At 41.5% G+C, this 22,822-nt stretch overlaps 1 protein-coding gene across 6 annotated transcripts in view; it reads right to left on the bottom strand.

Moving 5' to 3' along the window:
• Window positions 1-22,822, bottom strand: part of Pibf1 (progesterone immunomodulatory binding factor 1) — a 239,631-nt gene that overhangs the window by 15,897 nt on the left and 200,912 nt on the right. For 5 of the 6 annotated variants that reach the window (XR_010046846.1, XM_063246831.1, XM_013141478.3 and 2 more), the window contains 2 exons: window positions 8,840-9,013; window positions 345-2,734 (listed from right to left, as the gene is read on the bottom strand). Coding sequence is in view for 5 of the 6 variants with exons in the window: in XM_063246831.1 (XP_063102901.1) it covers window positions 2,660-2,734; window positions 8,840-9,013 (249 nt within the window). In the remaining variant the exon portion in view is untranslated. Of the gene's footprint in view, window positions 1-344; window positions 2,735-8,839; window positions 9,014-22,822 lie in introns of those variants that run through there. The other variant, XM_063246830.1, reaches the window with a different exon arrangement.

Below are 22,822 nucleotides of genomic sequence, written 5' to 3'. Positions count from 1 at the left end.
CCAGGAGAATCTGCCAGAGGTTCCCATTTTCCTGGGAGTCCAGCAGTGGACCAGCTGGAGACAGCTCAGCCAGGGATCAGACTCAGTCGGAACCCTTTGTTATTTATTGTGTCTCTGATCTTGGGCCATTAAAGTTACTTCTTCTGAGTCTTGGTGTCTTTCACTTTAAAAATGAGGATAATGCTTATTTGGAAGAGGTACTAGGAAGATTAAATAAATGAAGGAATAGAAAGCATGAAACAGAAACTGGCCGGCACAATGAGCTTTATAATGGTAGCCATTCCTCTTAATTTGGATGATAATTCGTGAAACATTTACCAAGAAAAGAGCCAGGATGTTATGCCTACTTTTTGAAAACATTTATTTCTAAATAAGAAAATGACATGGCCAGAAGAGGATGAGGTCAGGTTACAAAGTGAGGAGGTTCATAGTAGCCAAGAGGCAAAAGCAATGCAAATGTCAGTCAAGGATGTCTTTGGTGGTTGCCTGTACCTGTAATCCCAGTACTCAGGAGGCTGAGGCAGGAGGAGTGAGACCCAAGTTTAACTGAGTTTGCAGTTAAGATTTAGGTACATAGTGAGTTAAAGGCCAGTGTGAATCACCTAGAGAGACTGTCTCAAAAATCCACCCCGCAAAATATACTGGTGGTGTATGTGGGTGTGTGGCACATGTCTGTAATATCAGCATACGGCAGGCTGAGGCAGAGGAGAATTGCCTCAAATGCCTAGGGACCCTGGCTCAAAAACCAAAATGAAACAAATGGGTTGTCAGGCGTGTCACAGCATCTGCAGGGAGGCCAGGGATGACGGTAAACATCATCAAGCAAGAGTTATCCACGCAAGGGGCTGGGGATTTAGCTCAGCGGCATCAGCGCCTGCCTTGCAAGCAGGCAGTCGTGAGTTGGATCCCCCGTACCGATAAAAAGGAAAAAGACAAAACAAAACAAAAAAAATTATCCACGCAGAATGTGGACGGTGTGGAGAAAACTGGTGTGTTAAGTGAAAGTCACAGGGAGCCACAGATTCAGCCTCCATATCAAAACAGAGACGCCTGTGCCATGGCTTCGGCTGCCACAGTGAAACAGGAGAAGGCCTGCCCGTGAGGACTGGGTGCCCTCTCCTGCGGCCTGAGGCAGAGGCGAGCACAGGGTGTCCTGCTGGTGCCGCTCCGCCCTGCCCACCTGCACCAGCTTTGCTCAGCTTGCTCCACTCTGCTCTGGCAAGGAAGCTGTTCACCTGGAAAGCCTTGAAGAAGGCCGGGGAAAGCGTCCCACTAGGGGAGGGATGCACTTGGGGGCGGATTGCTCACTAGGGGGGGCGGTTGTGGCACAAAGAACCACAGCAAACCCTAACCAATAAAACTATATCATCTCTGTTATAATTCCCCCCCTTTTGATACTGGGGATCAAACTCATGACTCATGCTTACCAGGTAAGCACTTGAGCTGCTGAGGTAAATAAATCCCTGGCCTTTTTCTTTTTTGAGACAGGGTCTTGCTACGCAGTTCAGGCTGGCTTGAACTCAGTTTGTAGCCCAGCCTGATATTGAACTCACAAAAGATTCTCCTGCTTTGGCCTTCTCACTGCTGGAATTACAGGTGTGCACCAGCAAGCCCAGCTGTTATTTTCTTTCTCAATTTTTGTGGTATTGAGCATTCAACTCAAGGCCTTCACAATGAGCTACATCCCCAGCCCTTTTTGATTTTTTTGAGACATTATCTTGCCACATTGTAAGATGTCGAGGCTGGGTCTGAACTTGATTGTGCTGTCTCAGCCTCCCAGAGCTGTGCCCAGTTTCTGCTCCTCCCTGCAGTCTTAAGGTTTAAACCCAGGGCACATGAGGAGAGGCTCTATTTCTAACCCACAACCCCAGATCCTCTTCTAAAACAGGAGTGGTGATGCCATACCTGTATCCGAGCACTTGAGAGGCCAAAGCAAGTAGACCAAGTTCAAGGCCAGCCTGAACTATACATGGAGACCCTACACCAAAAAACTAAAACCAATAAGGTATCTTAATATTTGTATTATGATATTTAAACTCAAAGTTTAGGTAGTCTAGAAAATTTACTCATCAGAACAGTTGTAAGCCACACTCATAAAAATTACAGAAGCACCAAAATTTAAGTCCTGGGATATGATATTTATTTTGTAACAAAATAACACCAAATGCAAAGTATAATATTATTTGCACTTTATACATTTTGAGTATGCTGAAATTTGTTAACATTAGATAAAATGAATCTTAAATTATTTATTTAAAAAACGCAAGTACCTTTTTCTTTTTTTTTTTTGGTACTGGGATCGAACTCACAATCTTGCACTTGCCAGGCAGGCGCTTATGCCACTGAGCTAAATCTCTAGCCTTTCTTATTGCTTTTTTGAGAGAAGGTTGTACTTTATAGTTCAGGCTGCCCTTGAACTCACTATGTAGCTGTCTGGCCTTGAACTCATACGGATCTGCCTTGCTCAGCCTTCCAAGTGCTGGGACTGCAGACCAGCACCACCACGCCTGGTGAAGTACGTTACTACGATACTTTTTTTCCCATCATAAGAAGAACTTCAGGAGTAAATAACGCCATAGCATCCCCTAAAAAGTGAAAGCACTTCCAATCTGAAACACTAGGTCTCAGCTGCGGGTGAAGCTCAGCTTAGCAGGCAGCACTAGCGCCCCTCCTGTCCAGCGCAGCACACCGTCTTCCTCTGCTTCTTAGCCCATTCGGGGGCTTCCTTTTTAGTCTGAAAAAGAAAAGCAAGCACAGCACTTAGAAGGGGAAGAGAGGCGACTCAGGGAACTGAGGCAGCTCTGCAAAGCCTGGGTTCGCAGCTGTTTCACTCCAGTCAGCTGGCACTTGAGGGCTCGTCCTCCCTGGGAAAGGAGCTACGACCCGGCAGGGGAAAGTAGGAAACCTGTCTCAAAAAAGCAAAACCAAAAAAATTCAAAAAAGGTATATGTTGTCATACTTTTCTGTATGCCTATGTAATATATACTTGAAAGTACAGCTGGCTGTGGTGATGTACATGTTCGAGGCCAGCCTAAGCTACAAAGTGAGTTTAAGGCCAGACTAAACTACCTAGCGAGGCTCTGTTTCAAAAAGACCAAAAACAGGGCCCCCCACAAAACAATCCAAGGACACAACTTCCTTTGAACTGTCTCATTTATATGTGGGTATTTGTTCACTCAGTATTTACTGAAGACTTGTGACACCCAAACCATCGTGTCTTGAATCTTCTGAGTTGCTGAGCGTTTATCAGGATATTTCTTGGGTTTTTGCTTCCTCCAGCGTAAAAACAGCTGGGCTGGATGGAGCGCTAAGAAAAGAGCAGCCAAGTGAAACTGTGGCAGAATAGGATGCTCAGAACTTAGATAAGCACTGATTCTGTTATCATTTACTGCAAAAATTAAGTATGCATTTTTCTTTCCCATTCACATCTGCTCAGAATTAAAGAGCCATATGCTCTCTCTTTTTCTTTCTTTCTTTCTCTCTCTCTCTCTTCCTTCCTTCCTTTTTTTTTTTTTTGAGACAAGGTCTCGCTATATAGTTCAGGCTGGCTTTGAATTCACTATGTGGCCCAGGTTGCCCTCAAACTCATAGTGAACTTTCTGCCTCCTGACTGCTGGGATTACAGGTGTGCACCACCAGGCTGGGCTGTACCGTTGAGTATACATGTACACAGGCATACAGAAAAGAATGGCAGCATATGTCTATATGTTTTTTGTTTTGTTTCTTTGAGACAGGAGTCTCACTATATAGCGCAGGCTGGCCTCAGACTCACTATGTAGCCCAGGCTGGCCTGGAACCTGTGGGGATTCTCCTACCTTAGCTATCTGGGTGCTCCCAGATGTGCTCCACCATCCCTGCATTTTTATTTTTTAAAAATGTTTAAGCAGTTTCTGGTGTGCAGACTTCCCTGCCTGACACCACTGGTGTTACCTACCCCCTTCCCACACTGGCACATCTCCAGGGAAGTGCCACATCGTTACCACCCAGAACCGGTCAAAAGTTTACACCAGGGTTCACTCCTGGTGGCGCAGGGTCTATGGTTTTGGACAGAGTACATTCTAAAGAAATGTACACATTATCGCTAAGCATGCTGGCATGTGTCTGTAATCCCAGCATTCAGGAGGCAGAGGCAGGAAGCTTAGCACAAATTTGAGGCCAGTCTGGGAGTTCAAGGTCAGCCTGAAGTATATAGTGAGACACTATCTCAAACAAACAAACAAACAAACAAACAAACAAACAAACAAACAAAATAACAACCAAATAAAGACATGTATATACTATAATATCCCACAGAAAAGTTTCACTGCCCTCATAAATTCTCACACATTTTTGCATTTATGTTGTTGGTCTGTAGTCTCCCTGTACTGTGTCTGGTTTTTGGTCTAAAGGGAATAGTGAGCTGGAAGTATTTCATTTGTTTCTTTCTTTTGAAAGAGACCGTAAAGAGTGGTATAACCTCGTCTTAACTATCTGGTCCAATCTGCCAGGGGACTGGTTTTGGGAGGTTGCCTACGCATTGTTAATCAGTGCCTTCAGTTCAGTACACAGGTGGCTTCAGGCGGCCCCTCTCCGTGTGCGCTTCCCCTTCCTCGGAGTCCTCCTCGACCTTGCAGTCATTCTGGGAGCAGGGGGTGGGGAGCCGTGTGCCTCTGTCTGCAGCAGTCCTTGGCAGAGGGGCTTGGTGGGCCAATCTTCCCCCACCGTGGGAGCGCAGGCAAGGGGCACTGGGGCGCAGCCATACTCTCCCCTGGGCTCCATCCTCAGGCCTAACTTCTTCTGGTGGCACAGCCAGGGATCAAGCCAGGGCCTTAGCTCTGAGCTACACCCCAGTCCTATTTGACCCTACTCAGTAACAGAACTGATGTTTTTTTATTTTAAAATTTTATTGTTATTTTTTTCTTCGAGTTTTTAAAAAATCCATTTTATTCAAATATAAAAAGAAAAAAACAGAAGAAGAAAAAAACTACAATAAAATTTCAAAGCATGTCAATCAGGGGTAACAATGGTATATACATTGCGCATTGTCATCTCCAAATCATTCACCCAGAGCACAAGACATCTGCATTCAATTGTCTGAACAATGCCAGCACAAATCCTTCTCTTCAGTGAACTCAGAGGAATTAGTAGTATAACTATCTTAACTATTTTTATATACATATGTATACACATATACATGTTTTTTCTCTCAGCTTGTTACACTAATGAAACAATACGATGTTTACACGTGTGTGGCTTATTTCACTAGTGAGTATGTATAACTGACTTTTTAAAAAATTTCATTAGGAGAGCAACAGGTTCATCTAATTGGAAATGGCATTTATCAGGCCCTGTGCTGCTCAGTTCTAGCCCATGTTGCAGGCACAGTGGGTGCAGACCTGTGATTCCACCACTCAGAAGGCCGAGGCAGGAGGAACTCAGGAATCTGAGGCTGGTGTGGACTACATTGTGAGTGCCAGGCCACACAAACCACAAAGAAAAAGAGAAAAAGAAAACTAACAGCAACAAAAAAAGCTGCAGTCAATGGCATAGGTGTTGAGATGCTGGGGCAGCTCCTTTGGAGAGGGACTGCTGCCCTTTTCTTTGGCTTCCTGCTCGGAATGCAGATGTGACAGCTGAAGCTATAGCAACCCCATGGTGATTCAGAGGACACATTCTGCGGGTCGCTGATGACCCTATAGGACAGTAACCCTGAAGCGCTTTTCTTCAGGGCTTATTAGCTCAGAGCAGCTAGTCCGTTAGCTTGTGGACAGGACAGTGCTCCAGGACCTGACTTCTCTCCACAGGCTGGGCCCAGCAGCGCACAGCTGCCGCCTGCACAGCCAGGGTAAGGGTGCTGCCAGCGGCCTAGGGCCCTCCGTCCGCACTGTCAGTGCTGTGCTGACCACCGCGTTGGGGCACAGCCCTCGACTGTGTCTCGGCTCCCCGGGAAGGGCTCCCACTGGCGCAGTTTGCACTCCCGGGCTGTGCAGGGAGTGACAGGCCAAGATGAGGTAGGGTATGCAGGTCTCCACAGACGCTACCCTCTGCTTCTTTCAGCCTTGAGGACCGAGGCCAAGATCTTGGTACTGAACTTCATCCTCAGCCTTCCTAAAATTTGTATCTTGAAACAGAATGTATCTAGCTAAATCTGCTAAACTGCTAAGGTTGGGTTGGAACCTGTGATGTCCCTGCCTCAGTCTCCTAGAGTTCTGCGATTAGAGATGTGTGCCACCACACCTGGCCTGGAGGCAGGATTTTTATTGTTCTTTTGTTTTAACAGTAGTGAATCTGGGCCAAGTAAAAGTAGGAAAAGAACATCCTACAATGTGAGGGTAGGCCATCACATAAGAAAGAACACAGTAGTCTAGAGACAGGAATTTTTCTATCTCTCCCTCCTACAATAGCACCTGGCATAAAGTAAATGCTTAATGAACAATTTAAAAATGAATCCCTGATGGTATCCAATTAAGGGGATCCTCCTGCCTCAGCCTGCTGTGTGCTGTGATTATTGGCCCATTGCACTCTGCCTAAGTTTTGTAAAGCATTTTTCTTTTCTTTTTTTTTGGAGACAGTTCAGGCTGGCCTTGAACTCACTTTATAGTCCAGGCTGGCCTTAAATTTGCAGTGATCCTCCTGCCTCTGCTTCGCCATTGCAGGCATGCCCCACTGGCCTCTTCTAGATGAAGGTACATATCTCAAATTACTTAGAGATAACCATTTTTTCAGTACTGGAGTTGAACTCAGGGCCTGTGAGGTGCTCTGGGCCACATCGCAAACTCCTTCTAATGCCAAGAGACAATCTTGGTAAACTGCCCAGCTGGTCTCCAACCTGGGATCTCCTGCCTCAGCCTGGGACTACAGATGTGTGCCGCACGCTTGGCTAAGAACAGCTTTCACGATGGGAAGGAATACTGCCTTAATCTGTATGTGCTGGTTTATGATAATTATAATTTTATAAGGAAAGTAAGTTCCTACAGATCTTCAGTGGTCACAGAGTGCCAACAGGTCCCACAGTAACCTGAGCTGCAGACATGGGGAAGAGCTAAGGAAGCCGGCGCAGAGACAGACGACGGATCAGCTGGAAACCCACCAGGGTGATGCTCAGGGCTACAGGGCGATTCTGCAGACAAGCTCCAGATAAGATAGGGCCTCTGCCTCACCTCGGAGTCCACTGTGACATTAATATGTAACTGGGGGTGTTCAACATATTGAGAGTATTTGTTAAAATTTGAACGATGACTGATAATGGCAGACAAAAAAATCTCTGGTGGATTATTCCCGGAATCTAGAAAAAGAGCTGGAGATTAAGAATCTATTAGTGTTTAATCAGTACCACTTTTCTGAGGAAAAGGAAGATTATGTTGGGTAGATAAAATTACTTTGTTTTTCACAAAAGTTAGAGGCTGGGACTGAAAGGAATAAATACTTCTGAATCCTCTGAGGCCAAGCCCAACTTCTCTTAGGGAAGGAAGGCTGACTGGGCTTGCTAGGAAGCAGTGCAAAACTAGTGCAAGACAGTACATGGTCCCAGGCCTAGTGGCACATGCCTGTAATCCCAGCACTCAGGAGGCTGAGGCAGGTGGGTCACTATGAGTCTGAGGCTACATGGCGAAACCCTGTCTCAAAAACAAACAAAAAATGGTAGTACATGATCTCAAATAAGGAAAAAGAAAAGATGTTCTAAAGAAGATTAGAACAGCCCCAGGCTTTTCTAGGAAAGACAAAGGTGAGGCTGGTCAGTGGTGTCAAACTTATGGCACATGTGTTATTTTTCTTTAAAAAAAAAAAAAAAGATGCTAATGTGTGAGTTGTTTTTCTAACTAAAACTTCAATATTCAGGTTTCATGGCAGTGTTGGCACTTCGTGACACATAAGCAGGTTTGGGTTGCAGTTTGGGTACGAGTCTCTAAAGGTTCACCTCACTGGGCTAGCCAGTCAAAAGCTATCTTGAGAGAGAAAGTAGGTGATTAGGGAAGGAAGTGGGTATTCTTGAGACAGAGTTTCACTATGTAGCCCAGGCTGGCCTTGAAATCATGGTGATTCTCCTGCCTTAGCCTCCCAATGCTGGGATTACAGGCGTGTACTGCAACAGCTGGCTTCAAACTTTTTTTTTTTTGAGACACAGTCTGGCTGTATGATTCAGGCTGGCCTTAAACTCCCTGTGCAGCCAGTATCTGCTAGGACTGAGTACCTGCTCTGCTCACGAACAGAGGGAGATGACAGGAACACTGCCCTGTGGGCCACACGTGCCTCTGCAGCCACAGACATCTCTGCAACCACTGTGCATTTGGGAGTCCAAGGGCCAGTGCTTCCTGCAAACGGGCCTTCTAGAGTCATCTTTCTGCATCTCAAGAGGAAGAGCACAGTCCTCACTTCGCCTCCTCCTCACATCACAGCCCAGCTCCAACTCTGCCCCCATGTCACAGTTCTGTTTGAGTTTCAGTGACAAATATGGTCTCAAACTCAGGATCATCCTGCCTCAGCCTCCCAAGTACTGGGATTATAAACCCTTTCCACCACACCTGGATTACATCATCACTTTCCTCCTTATCTAACTTAGAACATTATAGTTGATGCTTTTCTGATTCCCCTATGAGTGGAACCTGAACTGTTGAAGAAAAAGTCCTAGATTTGGGATAATTTACGTGCAAACTCAGGATGTTAACTGGAAACACATATTCCAACTAACATTGGTAAAAAAGCTAATACCCACATTCTGAAAAACTTAACACAGACCTTTCAAAGCTCTGACACAAACTGCTTAAAATTAGTTTAAAAACCAATTTCAGTGAGAGGAAAAAGTCAAGATGACTCCAGTGGCAAAGCTCCTCTAGTGCTCAGGGGGTTGGACAGTACTTACGAAGAGGGTCGGCTTGGGTAGAAACACACTCTCCTCTTGTTCTCTAAGCACGTTTGGAGTCTTGGGTGTATGCGTCTCTGTCACATTTTTCGCCTCCATTTTAGTAAAAACTAAGTTGTTCTCTGCATGTTTACTATGCATGTTAATGAGGATCTGCTTCATGGCTGCCAATTCCTGTTGATATATGGGAACAAGGAACAGGCGAGTGAGATTTTGGCACAGACTAATAATGACTGCTGTTAAAATATTTTTCTTTAAGTAGCAGCAACAACATTAAAGCAATTATACTCCATAAATGAGGACAGTGGTAAGATAACATTCCTGGGGTGCAGTGACCGATGCGCTATGCGTAGCTTAGGCTCTCCGGCACTTTGAGTCACCTGTGGGCACCCCTGAACCTCGTCCCCAGACTGCACTGACTGCTGGGTGGGGGTCTGCACTGCCCACCTGACTTTTCTACACACAGCTACTGAGTACATTAATCAGGCATTTAATTTTCCCCCTTTCCTCTTGAACTACTGCATTTCTTTATAAAGTTTTACAAAGACTCTAAGAAGAACCCAAATCATGTTTTTTTTTGCTACTAATTAGCAGTTCAAACATTATTATTATTATTTTTTGACACAGGATCTTGCTAGTAGTTCAGGCTGGCCTTGAACCCACAGTGGCCCTCTTGCCTCAGCCTCCTAAGTGCTGGGATTGCAGGTATGCACCGTCATGCCTAGCCAGGAATTACATTTAATCTAGCATTGGGGCTTCTACCTTAACCCTTACAAATGTAACCTTAACCCTTTACAGGGCCTTCGGCAGGATAGGCAAGTGCTAAGAGCTACCAGTAGGCTCTTCTGTGCTTCTGGGGTGAAAAGTTAATTATGCTGGATTTTTAAAAGAACTTGGATAAAAAAAAATCTCACTCATTCCTCTTCTACAGGTCTATTTTGCCTATTATTTTTCCCATGGAAAGACCTTTAGTCTGATACTTACGATTTATTACTAAGCTGATTCATCAAACACAAATTATGGAGAGATGACCAACTCAACTTTATTTCTCTGCAGAACAGCAGGAGACTGTGTACTAGGTAGTTTTTTCCTATTACTTTATTTCATTTTCATGCCAAGACAAAACTTACGGCAAGAGAAGGGTGCTCTGCTCCCTGCTACCGATCTGTTTATAGACATCAGCTCTGTGTCAGTGCAAGTTCCTACAGGCCTTTCTTTTCTGGCTGTCACTAGCTCTATTTAGAACCAGCTAGCTTGAGTGGGTATTTTAAACTCGAGCTGCTGAGTTTAAGACTTACACCCTCATGGGCTGCAGTGCCAGGCCAGGCCAGGAACTGAGGGAGAGGGGGGCAGCACTCCTGCTCTCCTCTGCAGCACTCAGCTGAGCAGGCTGGCGCGGCCACAGTGCATACACAGGATGTGCCTCGGACACTACCACGCCACCGTACTACTACAGTGGCTCTCCAGATGGCTATTTAATTTATATTCTCCCTGACAGTGAAGACTATGGCCACTGATTTAATGTTAAATATGTCTGGTGTGTGATAGATTTTAGCCCTGTCCTACTTACCAAGAGGTATCTCCCAGCATATCAAATTCATAACTTTCTTATTTTGTGGTTTTAAAAAAAGTTATTGGCATATTTTAGATATATCTAATGATCACAATGATCATCCTAGGAGTGTGTACCTGTACATGATCTATCTTACTGCTTCTTTTTATCCCATTCCCCCTCCCTTCCTTTCCCCCTCTTTTCCCTTCATTTACAAATATTTTGTTTGTTTTCCCCTTCTATTCTTTTTTTTCTTGCTTCTTTTTCTCTTTCCTGCTCCAGTATCTTTTATTTTTTGTCTTGACACGAAGATAAATAATAGAAAAAAAATTACCTACAACAGATCTACCTGTATTCTATGGATAAATAAATAAGGTGAAGGCAAGGTTAGTTCACTGCAGTTGCTGGAAGTGGGGGCTACGTGGAGACAGAGACAGGAGGGAGGTGACTCCCCGCCCAGGCTCTGCAGGAGGCCACGCTGCTCTTTGTTGCTGCTATAGGAGCACATACAGGAAACAGCCTATCTTTCATGTTGGGCAGAGCAGAAGGCAAATTTGTGTCTTTGCCTTACTCAGGATCAGCCTAATTTGGGATATAGATCATAGCACTTTTTTTTTTTTCTCCCTCTAGTACTGGGGGTTGAACCCAGGGCCTTCACACTGAGCTACATCCCTTAACATTTAAAAAAAAAAACTTTTGAGACAGGGTCTTAAGAAGTCGCTAAGTTGCTTGGGCTAGGCTTCAACTTGTGATCCTCCTGCCTCAGCCTCTGAGTGTTAGAATTACAGGTGTGTGCCACCGCACTTGACAACAGCTATGTGTATAAATATAGAGAGTCTTTTTGAGACTCAGCCTTGCTATGCAGTTCAGGCTGGCCTTGAGCTCACTTCGCAGCACAGACTGATCTTGAACTTGCAACAATCCTCCTGCATCAGCTTCCTGAGTGCTGGGATAACAGGCATGTACCACCATGCCCAACAACAGCATTACTTTTGTTCAGTTGACAGTAGGAGCAATATTAGCATAGTTGCCAGGTGAAGAACACTTCTTATTTTATATTTTGCATTTTTCAAATTTTATTTTTCATTTTTACTTTTGTTTTGCTTTTTGGTAACAGGATCTCATGTAATTCAGGCTGGCCTTGAGCTCCCTATGTAGCCTAGGCTGGCTTCCAACTTATAGTGATCCTCTTGCCTCAGCATCCTGGTGCGGGATTACAGCATGTGACACCTTGTCTGGCCAAAAAACCATTAAAGGCAACCCAATTCTGTAAAATTTCTTTCTTTCTTTTTTTTTTTTTTACAGACTTTTATTTGAAGATGTAAAATTTCTATTAGGATCATATAACTATAGTGGACACCCAAATAACATTTAGACTGTATTATTTACAGTTTTATAATGTTTGACTTATGATTCCTTTTATATCAGTGATAAATATGAAAGAAGAAATCTCACTTTAACATCAAATAGTACCCCCAATAGCATAATACACACAGCCCACAGAATCAAGCACGTCATGGAAATATTTTAGTGCTAGGCTAGAAGTCAAAGACATGCCTATTCTTGACCTGATCACTAACTGAGCAAATTCAGGCAGCATACTGCAGTTCAACAAGCACCAGGTTCCTACTGATAAAATGTATGCTTGTGTTACCTTTCTGAATTTTTGACAGTATGATTATACTGTTTGGTTATGTTTATTTTGCATTTCTGCTGTAAATTTGAGCAGCTTTCCATTTAAGGTTCTTTCCTTTTCCGTTCGTATCTTTGGTCCATTTTTCTATTAGGTAAATGTTCACTTTCATATACATGTCATTTATTTTGTATTTTTATTTTTGTCTTTTTTAGACAAAGTTTTGCTATGTAGGTCAGGTCAGCCTTAACACACTATGTAGCCAAGGCTGGTCTTGAACTTGCAGCCATCCATTTCCTTATACATTCCAAGGAATTCTTTATATGTCAGGGAAATCAGTCATCTAGTTTTTCATGTTCATTTTACTTTTTGGTTTTTTCTTATGCTATGCAAAACTTTTGATGGTGATGTAGCTGAATATGTCAATTTTTCTTTTATGGCCTTCTCCATGTTTTCCTTAAATTCTTTTTTATTTATTTATTTATTTATTTATTACTTTTCTTTACCAAACATTTAGGTCTTTGTGATCTGTAGGAGATTTACCCTGGCTCACGGTCAGAGGTATGGTTCCAACATTTCCCCACTCGAGTTGTGTAGCCTGCCTGGAACACCTGCCTCTCCACGGAGCTGTCTTTATCCCACGCTGACCTGCCCTAAGTACCTGGTGGAAACTGTCCTGACGATCTGTCTGTTCACGTGCCGCATCCTGGTGTGTTAGGTGCTAATGACTGAATAAGGATGGAATTTTGCAGAATTAAAAATCAGGAAGAATTGATTCGTTATAATGTTGACCCTTCCCAGCTAGGAATGTATTTTAATGTATCTCTTATCTAAATTTTTGGCATAAATTGCCCTGTCCTAGTTGATATTACCAATGTCACAATGAAATTGTCACTATTCACGAGATTCCAATTCATAAACCGACCAAATAAACTAGCAAGTAAACCAACATAAATGCAAGAATCAGAAAACATATTTGCCCTATAAAATGTAATGCTTGGTATGATGAAGTCATGCTGAAATTTTCTGTTTGTTCCTAACTTGGCTTGGTTTTCATACTCTTATCTCCTGGTTGATGGCTCTCTTTCCCCTTTACAATTTTGATCTTACTGTTTGAACCTGCAGTTTGCATTTTATTTCCCTTTGCCTTGCTTTTTCCTCTGTAACTACCCTTTTCCGATGGGTAAGTATATGTGCACTACAGTCTAACAGTTCTAAACACACAGCAGACAGTATGGGTAGCTGTAGAAAGGAGCCTATGATCAAGCAAGCATGTTTCAAGTTTCAAGTTCAACTGGATTCTTTTTTATTCTTGTGGTATCAGGGATTGAACTCAGAGGGTGTCGAGCCACACTCCCCAATCCCTTTCTTATGTGTCCAAATAGTGTCTCTAAATTGCTGAGGCTGGCCTCACATTTGAGACTCTCGTCTCAGCCTCCCAAGCACCTGGGACTAACTTGACTTTATTGACATTTTCAGAGTTTCTGCCTTTTTCTTTTCTCATTAATGGAAACAGTTTATTTTTTCTTATCTAAGATTATGTAGTTTCTTAATCATGTTTGTTGGGGTCGATTTTCTACTGAGTTTTTTAGATTGATGTATGGTTGTTATTCTGAAATTTCTTTTAACTGTTACCTTGGTGAGTTCTCTCTTTTTCTGTTATTTGACAGCATGTGGTTTATTACTTTTGGGGGGTGCTATGGGAAAACATTGTGCTCTGACAGTATTACTTGCTTGTCTTTTACAGCCACAGTTTGGGGAACTATGATGCCGATGCTTTTTCCTTTGTGTTTGCTCTCTGGCTCTCTCTCCAGATCTCTATCTATCTTCACCTCTGGAATCTTCTATATCATCTAGCTCTTCCATGTTTGGTTCCATCTTTCCACCTTCTCTAAATTTTAGGAGAGTTTCTTGACTTTTTCTGCTTCATGTTGATATCTTTACTCATAATAACAATGATTTTGATGTTAGTAAAGTTTGAAAGCATTAAAAACATCTGTTGTTCATTGATTCTTATGAAAATATTGTTTTCTGAAGAAATTAATTATAATACTTGTAAGTTCTCTTCTACTTCAGAGTGTTTTGTTTTATTTTCAGGAGGGAAGGGTGTCAGTTGTTTCTGTTTATTTTGATTTTATTCCTTTCGTGCTAATTTGCTTCTAGTTTCCTATGGCTTTTGGCTTGTCTGGTCCATTTAGGGTGAAGGACCAGCTCAGGTGCATTCCCCCTGCTGCTGTGGGCTCTTCATATGAACGACACAGCTGAGCAGGTCCTCATCTACAGGGAAGCTATCCTGCTGCAGACTTCAGCTGACGCGCCCTTCGTAGCAAGCAGACTGTCCTGCCAGAATGACAGAGCGGGTAGGGTCCCAGCCTGAAGCCCATTCCTTCTCGTCAATTCTAGCCTATTCTTGGCAGTTGCTTCAACTTAGAAATTGTGTCCAAAGGTTTTTATAAAAATTTCTATATTTTAACAATTTAGAAATATTGTTCACTGTAAAATTCAGATCCTGTAAAACTGCCATTCCTGTTTTACCTTTGGGTTCATTTGAGAACTTTAGATAATATTCCATGGATACAGTGTGATTCATAAGTCAGTAATTCTGATATACTTTTATACTAATTACTAATTCTACTTTTATACTAATTACTATTCTGCAGTACTATGTCTGAATAGGCAACAAGCACTCTAGGCACTGTAACCACTGAGTTACATCCCCAGCAAATACTAACTTTTAAAGAGACAATAGTATAGCCAGGTATGGTGGTGTACACTTGTGATCTTAGCACTTGGCAGGCTAATGCAGGGAGATTCCAAGTTTGAATACTGCCTGGGCACACTAGTGAGAAGCTGCTCAAAAAGAGAGTAGTCGCTGAATATGTAGCTCAGTGTGAGGGCTTTGAGCTCAATCCTAGGTACCAAAGGAAAAAAAAGCTAGTAGTATAGTAATTGTAGTGTATTGAGTACATAAGAAAATTACCATAACTATAATAATAAATATATCATACATCAAAATTTATCATTGAAAATTAATCATGGACTTGAAACTTGGAATAAAACTATAACAAACCAAAAGGTGAAGGACTTTTTCATGAAACTTCTAGGTGACTGTGATGATGACTGCTACTGCCCAAACAATCTCCACAAGGGAAACTGATCTCTGGAATCCCTCAGCATACCTTGGCCATTGAGTATTAACTGTTTGCACAGTGGTGGCATATTAAAGCAGCTCAACTGCAGAGCAGCTGCTTAACGGTACTGCATAGTTGATGCCAATAAATTGCTCAAAGTTGTAAACTCTGCAAAGATGTTGGCAAGGGGACACATAGATAGCATTTCTTGATGAAAATAGCTCTGACAAGCATAATGCAAACTATGTGCCTCACTGGAGGTTAAATGCAGTGCTTTTATATGGAGCGATACCACAAGCTAAGTTCGTCGGATAATTCTGAGTATCTTCTGCTTAAGGTGACAGGAAGTTTAAAAGAATCAACCTTATTTAAGCCAAGTATAAGCATATTTTATTTTTTATTTTTGTACCAGGGATCAAACTTATGACCTTGTGCTTGCCAGGCAGGTGCTTATGTCACTGAGCTAAATCCCCAGCACTTATAAGCATATTTTAAAAAAGCATTTTATTATAGAAATTTGAAAGACAGAAACATGACATCTTAGATTTCCCAGTTTTTACTCCCTAACTTCAACAACTATCAGCATTTTGTCAGTATTATTTATTTAAACAAGACCTTTATTGAGATGAAATTCATCCATTTAAATATTCAACTTTGTGCGCGCGTGTATGTACTGGGGATTGAACCCAGGGCCTTTGCACTAAGCCACAGCCTAGTACTTTAACATTTTGAGATAGGATCTCATCAAGTTGCTAAGTTGCTTAGGCTGGGCTCTAACTTGTGATCATCCTGTCTCAACCTTCCAGAGTGTGGGGATAAGAGGTGGGTATCACTATGCCCAGCTGAATGGCTTATAGCATACAGACAGGGCCACATGTAACAATTTGACTTTGTTAATATTACTCCTAGCTCATCTTACATTAATTGCAGTTTAGGTTTCTGTACAGGGCACATCCTTATTTTTCTTATTCACTTTTTCCCTACTGCTCTTTATCCCTTAGCTTTGTTCCCTTGGTCCTCTTCCCTAATGCAAGAGATCCATTCCCTTATCCCCTTCTATCTATCCTCTGTTATTCTTTGTTTGTACTTTACCTCAAAATGAGAGATACCATACAGTATTTAAGTTTGTGTGTCTGGTTTATTTTACTCAACATTATATAGGTTCTCACAATATAGTTCAGACTGGCTTCCAACTTGAGGTGATCCTCTTGTATCAGCTTCCTGAATGCCAGAATAACAGGCGTGTGCCACCATGCCCATTAGATTTAGAATATTCTGACTTAATGCATTAGTAGAAAGTATACTGTGAATTCTTACTTTTGATCTTTTGGGCTAGAAACACGCAGAGCAGTACTCTTTTTGAGGTAACAGCAGTGAGGCAAGCACCTGCCAGGTGGATGATGGTGCGGTGTGCAGCCCAACACATTTCCAGTGAGGGACACTGACAGCGCGCCCCATATGGCTCTGCTGTGGGTCACCTCGGGGTGACAGTAAATAAATATGATACAGGTACCTAGTATCTTCATATATAGTAGGTTTTGTTAGATAATTTTGCTGGAATATGAGCTAATGTAAACACTGTGAGTTTCAGGCAGGCTATGTGAAACTATAGCCTTGGAAGCTTAGGAGTATGAAGTGCATTTTTAACTCATGGCAGGTTGCAGGGATGTAACCCCAGTCTAAGTCAAGAAGCATCTGCAGCACACTGACCACAGTCAATTTACAAATATTTTCATCATGTTACAAAGACAGCTTGATTGCTTTAGCTGTGCCCCTCTATCCTGCCATGTAGTGAACACAATGGTCCTAAACGACTGTTCATTTACCTTCTGACTACACAGGAATATAAGCCTATTTATGTGATCTTTTGTGAAAAGTTTCTGCCCTGTAGCACAGAGGTCAAGGCCCAACTGTACTGCGGCATGTACCAGGGACGTACACCTAATATCAGTTCCTAAGATGATGCTCAACAATGGGGCGCACGCGGGGTGGGGGTGGGGCATTTTACCCTGTGTTCGTTGAGGGATGTTTGGTCTGTTTCCACCTTTGGCTATTATGAATAATGGTACTATACACATTTCTGTGTGGGTTTTCTGTTCACATGTTTCAATTTCTCTCGGGCAAATACTGAGTAGAAATGCTGAGACATATGTAACTCTGTTTAATCACTTGAGGAACTGCCAGGATCATTCTGTCAAACTGTTATGTATTTTCTAACCAGACATTTCCCCCTTAAAATAATTGAAACCATATTTCAGACTTCAGGTTGTTATAATGGTGAAGAGTTTCAGTAGGAATTTTTAACAGATCAAATTTTTCCCTAAAGCAAACTGCTGGAAACGTAGCTCAGTGGTACAGTGCCTGCCTAGCATGTGTGGTTTGATCGCTGGTGCTGATTTTTAAAAAGTGTTAAAAAGAAAATGTAAATGTAATCAAAAGCTGTTTATCCCATACTCTTTAAGTGGAGCAAAAGAATTTTATATTACTAAAACAAACAAAAGACAAATAGGTTTTGTATGGCAAAAATGTTAGAAAAATAGGATCAATGTTTGCAGCTGCAAACAGCTGTTTTTAGCCTTCCAGGATCTTCATCTAAATATGTACACAGGCTCACCTAACCCTAGTCTTGCTTCTTTACCTCAGTATCAGTATATAAAGATTTTAGGTCTGGAAGGAGAAAGAGGACAAGAATTAACATTCACTGAGTATCTACAATGTGTCAGGCTTTGTGTTAAGTATTTTACATAATTATTTAATTCTCTCTCAAATACCAACAGGCAAAAACTGAGGCTCAGCAGACTGAAGAAATTTGGCCAAGTTTACTTAACTACTAAGAAGTAAAAGCAACATTCAAATCCAGGTCTTTCTGTTACTACATACACAATAATGCAGTTAACTTTTAGCAAGATGTTTGAATATATTCAATTTCACGTTTGGAAGGGATCTTGGAATTATTTAACCTAACATTTATACATAATTTAAAAAATCCCTCTGTATACAATGTATACATATACTGAATTAGTGCACTGTATCCCGTAAACATGTCACTAATATGTTATCAGTTAAAAAAAGATGTCTCCTTGCAAATTAGAACAACACTGAGATTCTATCACTTCAGAAAGAATGGCTATTATTAAAATATCAACCAATAGCAAATGCTGACAGGGCTGTGGGGAAAAAGGAACCCTTCTGTACTATTGGTGAGAGTGTAGGCTGGTGCCACCATTGTGGAAATCAGTGTGGAGATTCCTCAAAAAGCTAAGATTAGAGGTTCCATTTGATCCAGCTATTCTCCTTCTGGGTATGTTCCTGAAAGAATTCAAAACATCATAGCACAGCGATATATGCACAAACATGTTTACAATGGCACAGTTTATAATAGCTGTATCTTTGAAACACCCCAAATGCCCATCAACTGATGAATGGATAAAGATGTGTGTTTTTTGTATTCTGCTATAAAGAAGGATAAGCTTGAGACATTGCTAGCTCAGTGAATACATCCTGAGACCATACTTGAGTGAAGTAAAACTTTGAAACACATGTGTAAGTACTGCACTGTTTCTCTGGTGTAAGATTAGAAAGTGTAATTAAAGACCAAAATGTGTATTGTGAAATAGGAAGAAAGTGTGCAAATGAGAAGGGGAACAAGCAAGGGGAAAGGAGGAAAGGAAAGACAAGACAAGAAAATAAAAGAACAGAAGGAAAAAATGGAAACAAAGTGTTTATAAATGAGGGGAGAGAAGCTGGAGGGAGGGGAGGGCAGTGGGATAAAAGATAGCAAGATAGATCATGTACAGGTACAAACTCCTATGATGACTGCGACCATTATGTACATTGTAAATGTACTAATACAATTTTTTAAAAAAGCAAAAAAGGAAAAAGAGGCATCTTCAGCCAACTCAGCCCTGAGAAATGAAGACAAATTAGCTATCAATGTAGGTTTTCCTTCATATACTGTAATACCAAAAACCCAAACCCAAACCAAACCAAACCAAATCAAAACCCAAAAACAACAAAATACAAAATGAAAGTGTTCCCTTTGGATTGAATTCCAGCCTTTGGAGACATTAATGACAAGTCTCCTACTTCTTTTGAATGTTTGATCTTTAAGCCTTATCTTCTCTTGGGCCTGGGGATTTAGCTCAGCAGCATAAGCGCCTGCCTTGCAAGTGTGTGGTCGTGAGTTCAATCCCTGGTACCGATAAAAAAGAAAAAGACAAAAAAACAAAAACAAAACCAAAAAACTTTAAGTCTTATCTTCTCTAAATAACTCCAGTTCATTCATCTCACTTATTACTGCGAAGCATTCTTTCATCATCCTGATTGTTTTCCTTATCTTGTCTCCTAGCAATGCAAGTTTGGGTCTACAACAAAACCAAGACTTTGCCATGGCAGAGCAGAATGGGTCTCACTCCTTGTTCGGATACATTCGGGGTGACAACAGTGCTGGAGCTATACTCTATTTGTGACTAGAAGCTTCTTGAGAGCGCAAACGTGACAGCAAAGGGGAGATCACTGTGTGTCACAGCCTCAGGGACATAACTAACCACTGGGACGTTCTTTCCTGTGCCTGGATATGAGCCTGGAATCTAGTGGTGCAGGTGGAGGAAGACAGTGTTAACAACAGTGCAGGAGGCTCCTGAGTTGAAATCTAGAGCTATTCCTTTTAAATTAATAAGCAGATTTCATTTCTTAGGATAGGTTTCATTTACAGAAAAACCCAACAGATGCTGCGGTTTCCATACAGCCTACCCTCACTGGACACTGTCTCCAGGTACTGATGTCTTACACTGGCAGGGCCCATCCTTTCAGCCAGCCATTGCTGGCCTGGAACACAGCGTGGGACCCTGATCCTGTTCTGATGGGTTTCTCAGACCCTGTAGCTCATCTCATTACTGAGTGACTACTTGTTCTTCTTTGCCTTCTGGCATCCTTGTCCCCTAATGCCTGCTTTTCATCAAGTACACTGGTTTCCCTGACCTAACAGTTTTCATGTCATTGCTGGGCTTCACTGTTTCAGTACAACCTCACAGGTTTTGGAGTGTATTTATGTTTATTTTCAGCATTAGTCTCAGATTTCAGGCCCCATGCTTCGTTTTGAGTACCAGTTTTTAGAATGTGGCTCATTCCAGGGCCTGTATTTTTTCCATGATGTATTCCCAGCATTTTTCTTTTAGTGTGTTAGCCCCTTGGTTAACTGGGATCAATGACTTAGGTTTATATCAAAATACTTCCAGGATGGTTCCTAACAGTTATGACCATAATTATCTCGTGTCATTGTTAGGATTTTCTTCTGGCTGACGCACATTTTCAGAGACTCAGAGTTTGCAGGTCATGAGTGTATGTGTGTCTCTTTACATCCTACAATTGTTTGGTTTGTTATAAACTGCTGCTATTCTAAGACAGTCATAAAAACATAGGGTTAGAAGTGACAATATGGGGTCATTTTTTTGTTCCTTACATAGTAATACAAATCTACTTAAGTCAAAGAACTATAACCCTATTTAAAAGGAAAAAAATGCAGTGGGAAAATACACATTTCATTCTTAAAAAAACACTAGTAACTGACAGATCTGTATGACACATAATAGACATGAAAATGTTATATAAAAAGATAAAAGAGGATATGTACACAGATAAAATATTTTTATGATGAGATATTATATTGCTTCACACAAGACAGTTTACTTGAAAGATATAACAAAGATATTTGTAGTTTTAAAGAAGATAAAAAGATTAAAGAAGAAGGCCTAATACTTAAAGAAGCCAAAACAATTCTGACCTACTTCTATCAGGTTCTATACAAGTCTGTATAAATTTTATGGTCCACAGAATACACTCTAAAAGAAATACAACTGTTCTTATACAACTCAAAACTGAAGTAAGTTAACATTCCACAGAACTCTGAGATTAAGTTGCCACTTCTTTGAACTGAGTCTAAGAACACTGCAAGGCTTATGTAAAATAAAATTAGCAAATACTGTACAAAGAGAATGTTAAAGTAAGACATAAAAAAAGGCTCTTAAAAAAAGCAATGCTAGGGATCAAAGCCAGTGCATGCTGGGCAAATGTTCTACATCTGGTTTAAAGCCTCAGCTAAGCTATCAATAGTAAACACTGTTATTATTTACTAATTTGCCGTAAAGTATCTATATGAGAGTATCTATGACCTAATCTTCTCTTCATTGTTAGAAGACACAAGCAAAGGTGATTTTTCTCAGTGTACACAGATAATTTAAAACTTTTTCTTTCTCTAAATCTTTATTCTCAGATACACTTGTTTGAAAGCAATGCATAACACTTCCCTGAAAGAATTTTAAACAGTTTGGTAGAAAGATGCTTTAAAAATTCACCATAATTTTATTCACACACCTTTATTCAGAAAAAATTTAAAAAGCATTTTTTTAAAAAAAAGTTTTTGGAGACAGGGTGTCAATAGGTCGCCCAGGCTGGCCTTGAACTTGCAGTGATCCTCCTGTCTCAGCCTCTTGAGTGCTGGGATTACAGATGAGCATCACTACACCTGGTGAAAAACTAAGCATTCTAAAACCTTACAGGTTAATATGACATTATATATGTATGTTTTAGATTTTTCACTACAACAATTATCTGTCAGCCTCCCCATTCCCTTTACTTTCTGCTTTTTTTTTTGGATAGAGGGTATTTATTTATTTATTTATTTTTGAGTAAGGGTCTTTCTACATAGTTCATGCTGGCCTTGAACCCACTATGCAAACCAGGCTGGCCTCAAACTTATAGCAATCAGCTAGGCATGGTGGTACATTCCTGTATTTTGGTTGAGGCAGTAGGACTGCCTTGAGTTCAAGGCCATCCTGAATTACAGTTAAGACCCTGTCACAAACAAACAAACAAACAAATGCAAACTAAACCAAAAAAATCCCCCAGAACCATGAAAAAATTGCAGCGATCCTCCTGTCTCAGCCTCCTAAGTGTTGGGATTACAGGCATGTACCACCAAGCCCAACTAAAAGTTCTCTGGTCTTTCTTTTTTTTTTTTTTTGGCTTTTTTTTTCCTTTTTATCTGTACTGGGGATTGAACTCATGACTGCCTGCTTGCAAGGCAGGCGCTTATGCCGCTGAGCGAAATCCCCAGCCCCCCCTCTGGTCTTTCTTTAAAGTACTCATTAAATCCAACAAATAAAAAAGTAAACTTTATTTAGTTTTAGTATTTTTTGGAAGACTGAGGCAGGATTGTTGTGAGTTTGAGATCAGCCTGGGCTACAAAGTGAGCTCAAGGTCGACCTGAATTCCATAGTGAGACTCTGTCTCAAAAAGACCAAAAAAAAAAAAAAAAAAGTGCCAGGAATGAACTAAGGTCACACAAATGCAAAGCATGTGCTCTACAACTGAGCTACCCACCTTCCAACTTTAAAAAGTGTATTTGCGACTTCCAGAAGAACATGGCAGACAGATAGCAGCAGCCACAGAGGCTCTCTGAGATTACCAGTTTAGAATCCAGGAGCAGAGCTGTGTGAGGAGTCCTACGCCAGGGGAGATGTACCCTGCTGACCCAGGAACGAACTAAGCTGAGAGAAACCGACTGGAAATGCAGTCCTGATGCTATAACAGGAACAGATAAACTCTCAATGTGGACGCTGGATCCCGCACCATTGGAAGCCGCGATTTGAATTTCCTGCTGCCCCTAC

The sequence above is a fragment of the Cavia porcellus genome, unplaced genomic scaffold (assembly GCF_034190915.1).
Source record: "Cavia porcellus strain 051 isolate PalLab524CR breed Dunkin Hartley unplaced genomic scaffold, mCavPor4.1 scaffold_4, whole genome shotgun sequence".
In the NCBI taxonomy this organism is placed as follows: domain Eukaryota; kingdom Metazoa; phylum Chordata; class Mammalia; order Rodentia; family Caviidae; genus Cavia; species Cavia porcellus.
The sequence above is the reverse complement of the archived record's forward strand: the minus strand, read 5'-3'. Positions and strand labels throughout refer to the sequence as shown.